We start from the raw sequence: 5,394 nt of genomic DNA, 5'->3' as shown, positions 1-5,394 counted from the left end.
AAATTAAAATTTAATATTTTTTTAAAAATAATTATAAAATTAAATTAACATATATAATAATTACTCCTTATATATTATATTTAAAAAAAAATATATAACCTTTCTATAATATTCAAAAAGTACTAGAGTTATCCATTGACGAAGCCGCCAGAAACTCTAGTCGATGAATTTCATTTGAACACAAATACATACATAACATTAATAATAATAATAATTTTTTACTGTAGTTTTATTTTTATAATAAATATCATTAGAGGTGACTGAATCTCAGCTCACTCAGGCGAAAAACCAAGCCATAGCACTGTCATCGTTCTCCCCACATAGTTTAATGGCGGAAACGGTAATCCGTTTTGGCATAATCGGCTGCGCAGAGATTGCCCGAAAGATCTCTCGCGCGATTATCCTCGCACCCAACGCCCAACTCTCTGCCGTCGCCAGCCGCTCGGTGGAAAAAGCGGCGGCCTTTGCTAAAGCTAACAACTTTCCTCCCGATGCCAAGATATATGGCTCCTACGAGTCCCTCCTCGACGACCCAGATATCGACGCCGTCTATGTTCCTTTACCCACCAGTCTTCATGTGAAGTGGGCCTGTTTGGTAGCTCAGAAGAAGAAGCATATCTTGTTGGAGAAGCCTGTGGGACTCAATGTTGGTGAGTTTGACAAAATTTTGGATGCTTGCGAGGCTAATGGAGTGCAGATTATGGATGGTACCATGTGGATGCATAATCCCAGAACCAAGAAGATGCGAGAGTTCTTGGCTGATAAGGAGCGTTTTGGAGAGCTCAGAACGGTACTTTTCTCTCGTTTTTGGGTTTTCTTTGGATATGTGTTTTCTGAATTTCTGCTCTTTTATAGAAAATCGGAAAAGGGATTTTGTAGAATGGAAGGTAAAGGTTTGGTGGTTTTGCTTTCCGATGAAAAAAAAAAATCGAGTGAAATCCTTGAACTTATTGCCTTTATTGAGGGTTGAAAACTAGAAATTATTTGCCTTTTTTTGTTTGTTTTATTATGTCTACGTTGATTTGGTGATGATTGGTGACAGTGTAACAGTGTGATTTTATTCTGTTTGCCTAATTCTTGTAAAGTTGAATTTTTCGTGAATTTTCTTACGCTTAACTATAGGTATAAACATCATACACTATAATTGTGTAAAGATTTCCTGAATTCATCAAGCTATTCCAAAGGATCAAAACTGTCATCAGTTATTAATGGGATTCTTTCGTCTGTTCTTTATTTTGGATGTGGGTTTTCAAATACATCATAAGCTAGATTAGTGCAGATTAATAACCAACCCGCAAATGTGACACGTAGGGAAGGTATAAATATGAAGTTAAAATGAAAATTGGACTACCTACACTCATGTTAATTTTATTATTATTATTATTATTATTATTATTATTATTATTATTATTATTATTATTATTATTATTATTTTGCTCATTTTCTGAGAAGCATCTTTTCTTTAATAGATGCAAATGATGTGAAGAAGGCTTAAAATTTTAATAAATTAGTAAAATTCATATTCTATTTCATCATTTAATTAATTATAAATATAGGTAATTCCATTTCCTCATCCAATATAAGGAATGGAATGGCTAATTCTATTTCAGTTAGCCTTGTAAAGTTCCATTTACAGGGGATATTTTTATATTGTTGAGTTTCTGCCATTCACACCTGTAAATGGAAAAGTCTAGCAACCATACAAGTAGGTGCATGTAACTTTATCCTTCATCATGAAATATATATATATTAAATGTGCTCAACTCCCTGTTTGCATGTATATGAAGATGAAGCCTGGCTAATCATTTTTTTTTAATCTGGATATTGTGTAGGATTGGAATGCATATGGTATGCCTGTAATGATCTTGATACATTTGCATATGCATATTGTGTACCACCACCAATGTGTTAGCTTGTCCTATGCTTGGCTAGGCTCATTTTGCCTAAAATTTGTCACCCAAAACTTCATATTATGTGAGTTTGACTTTTGGAGAAGCACCTGTTTTGAATTCTGGTTTGGTTTGAAGCACAGAGCAAGCACGATACGGCGTCAACTTACCTAAATTCATTATAAACCAGGACAATATAGGATTTGCTGAATGTTTTTAAATTACTCAATTACATTTGGTTAGGTTAAGTGTGTGGCCTGGCGGGTAACAATAGCATCTTCTGGCTGATGTTTAATAAGTTGTTTATGGTCATTATGTAGCTTATATCTGCATAATTTATCTCTTATTCAAGGGGGCATTCCCTGTCCCTTTGTATTTATCCTTTCCTACTGTTTTTTAGCATTTTCAATATGGCTTTGAGTCTACATGGGATAGGCTTGGGTGCAAAATCATTTTTTAAGGTACGAATCTTTGTAGCAAGTTGACACAAAGAAAATAATATTTGTAATATGTCATGTCTTAGATATAAAATCTTGATACTAATTAAACAGCCAGTGAGCAACCATGTTACATTAGAGCTGCAAATATATATATATATATATATATATATATGATTTTTTGCTTTGGTATTTATGATTAGTTTCTAACTAAGTAATCGTATTGTTAGAAACATCTGATTGAAATGGAAAAATTCTTGTAATTATATTATAAACTAGACCTGGCCAGGGGCCAGTTTAGGCCCTGAACCTTATGGGGGACTGATTTTGGCCCCCATTGGCTAATTCGTAGGTTCAATTCCTACTAGATGCACACCAGTGCGACACTTTCCCTCAAACCCGAATTGGAATTGGTGGTTCAGTTAAGGCATCATGGCGGACAAAATAAGGTGCCATATGGAACAAACTGCTAAAAAACTGAAATCGAAACCGCTTCAAACCAGAACCAGAATCACAATTGAATCAGACTGAACTTGGCTCTGAACTATCTTAAACTGAACCTGGCTGAACCGCCTAGGGCCAGTCTGATTCCTATTCATTCTCTCTCTGCCCTAAACTGTTAGTTCTGGCTCGGATCGATGGCCTGGTCTATCATAAACTCCTTGCACTGGTTGTTTTTTCTTTTCCCTTTTTTGGGAGGGAGGGGGTAGTGGTTACTTTAAGTGATAAAATTGTTGCTATGCTTGCTATAATATTTTGGGCTTTTCTTGCACTGGCCGTTTTTTCTTTTCCCTTTCTTGGGAGGGAGTGGGTAGTGGTTACTTTAAGTGATGAAATTGTTGCAATACTTGCTATAATATTTTGGGCTTTTGGGATGGAAAACCTGATTTTCTTTGCCTACTGCTGGTTGAGGGGCCATAGATGGTGGTAGATCTGGCAATGGTCTGGTTAAGACCCGTAATTGGACCTGAACTGGTCTGGTACTGGGCTGGTTCAGTTCATTTTGATATGTTTTCTTTAGAAAAGGGAAAATAAAAAAGGTTCAATTGTCGGATAGGCTCAAACTGCATTGAACTGGAGCCTTGGTTCCAGGAACTGGAGGCCAGGTCTAGATTGTGGCTCCAGTAGAGAGATGAATGAAGGCTTGATTTGAAATCTTACTACTTGAAAATTTTTATTTCTACATTTCATTAATGTAAGAGTCATGTTTTTTTAAGAAACATGTACTAAATACTGGCTAGATTTGTCCTGATTAATCTCCTAATAATGGTTACCTGTATAAATTTAATTCTAACTTTGATACTTTTCTGTAATTAATATGTTGTAAGTGTTGTTTGTTATGTTTTATATTTGCGTATGAATTAAAGTGATTAGTGCCATGGTGATATCACCATTGCTGACTCACGTTTGCCAAGATAATTGTTTGTTCTAGTCTGAGTTCTATTTTCCAACTTCAGGTGAGGAATTTCTTGTGTGTTTTGTTGTTCTAAAATCTCATTTTGGTGCCCCAGATACACAGTACTTTTACATTTGCTGGTGATGAGGATTTTCTGAAGAATGACATTCGTGTCAAGCCAGATCTTGATGGTCTTGGTGCTCTTGGAGATGCTGGGTGGTATCCTATTCGGGCAATCCTCTGGGCCGCTGATTATGAATTGCCAAAGACTATTATAGCCTTGCGTGGACCTATTTTAAATGAAGCGGGTGTGATTTTGGCCTGTGGGGCTTCTTTACATTGGGAAGATGGCAAAGTAGCAACATTGCATTGCTCTTTTTTAACGCATTTGACCATGTTTGTTACTGCAATTGGAACAAAGGGAACTTTGCACGTTGATGATTTCATCGTTCCTTTTAATGAGAAGGAAGCCCCTTACACTACATCTTCAAAATCTTGGTTCAATGAACTTGTGACAGGGTGGGAACCGTTGCCAAGCCAGAACATGGTCTTCGTAGATCTCCCTCAGGAAGCTTGCATGGTGAGAGAATTTGCTAGGTTGGTTGGAAATATCAAGGTGAATGGTGCAAAACCTGACCAAACGTGGCCAACTCGCAGCAGGAAGACGCAACTCATACTGGATGCAGTAAAGACATCAATTGAGAGAGGTTTCGAGCCTGTTGAGATTGCGAATTGATTGAGGCTTATCCTGCCTGTAAGTGTCTGTTTATTTGATTCAGAATTCTCTTCAGTGCAAGCAAGGTTGTTGTTGTTGTTGTTGTTCTGTCTAAATAATATCTGTGGATGTGTGGCCTCCCAAGGCTTCTTTCAATTTGCATTTTATGTGAAACAGGAGTACCTTCTTTGGTTTATGATTGTTGCTTTGATTATTTTCATGTGCTTAAGTTGAAAGCCTGCTACTATAATGCTTGCTGTAAGTAGAAGTTTAGTACTGGAGAGGGGGTCTCAGGTGCACAAATTCCCAGGTACCTAAATGGCGAATTTTGTTATAGCCTTTGATTATGTTAGGTCCCATTATAATCAACGCTCAAAATTTATTCATCGTATCTACAACAGTTGCCTGAAATTAATATGCTTCACAATCTTCTTGTTTAACTTTCTACTCCTTTTATTTTCCCCATAAAATTAATATGCTTCACAATTCTACATAGCTCTACAATGCATAACACAATCAATCATACACATCTTTAAATTATTAGATAATATATAAAGTAAAATAAATTTTCAAGTCTTTGGACAATTTGAGTTTTCTTTTGGGTTTTTATTTTTTTAATTGTCATTAAATTGCCCTGACCAATAAAAATACTAGAAATTCCAATGCAATCCACTTAAACAACTTTTTCTTTTTCTTTTTCCTTTTTTTTTTTATAAAGAAGAGAATTAGTAATCAAAATTATCAAAAACAAAGAAGAAGGCCTCCTAGCTAATGCATGCCATCAGGCAGTTCCCTGATACACCCAACATACGGAGCAGCCTTTTCCTTTCCAAGATATTCAACTGAAATCAAAGTAATGCAACCAGATCATCAGATTGAAAGACTCCTAGCTTTGTTAAGGAGTCAGCTACAAAATTTGCCTCCCTAAGAGAATGAGAAAATAGCAGTGGAGGAAGA

At 36.1% G+C, this 5,394-nt stretch overlaps 1 protein-coding gene across 1 annotated transcript; it reads left to right on the top strand.

Annotated features, from left to right (window-relative positions):
- The first annotated feature begins 201 nt into the window (after positions 1-201).
- On the top strand, positions 202-4,633 carry LOC110645470 (uncharacterized oxidoreductase At4g09670). The gene is made up of 2 exons (XM_058137893.1): positions 202-790; positions 3,838-4,633. The coding sequence occupies exons 1-2, from the start codon at positions 329-331 to the stop codon at positions 4,456-4,458; spliced, it is 1,083 nt and encodes a 360-aa protein (XP_057993876.1). The 5' UTR covers positions 202-328; the 3' UTR covers positions 4,459-4,633.
- The last annotated feature ends 761 nt before the right edge of the window (positions 4,634-5,394 follow it).

This window comes from Hevea brasiliensis, chromosome 16 (genome assembly GCF_030052815.1).
Source record: "Hevea brasiliensis isolate MT/VB/25A 57/8 chromosome 16, ASM3005281v1, whole genome shotgun sequence".
In the NCBI taxonomy this organism is placed as follows: Eukaryota; Viridiplantae; Streptophyta; class Magnoliopsida; order Malpighiales; family Euphorbiaceae; genus Hevea; species Hevea brasiliensis.
Note: the sequence above shows the minus strand (reverse complement) of the source record. Positions and strands in the feature narration are given on the sequence as shown.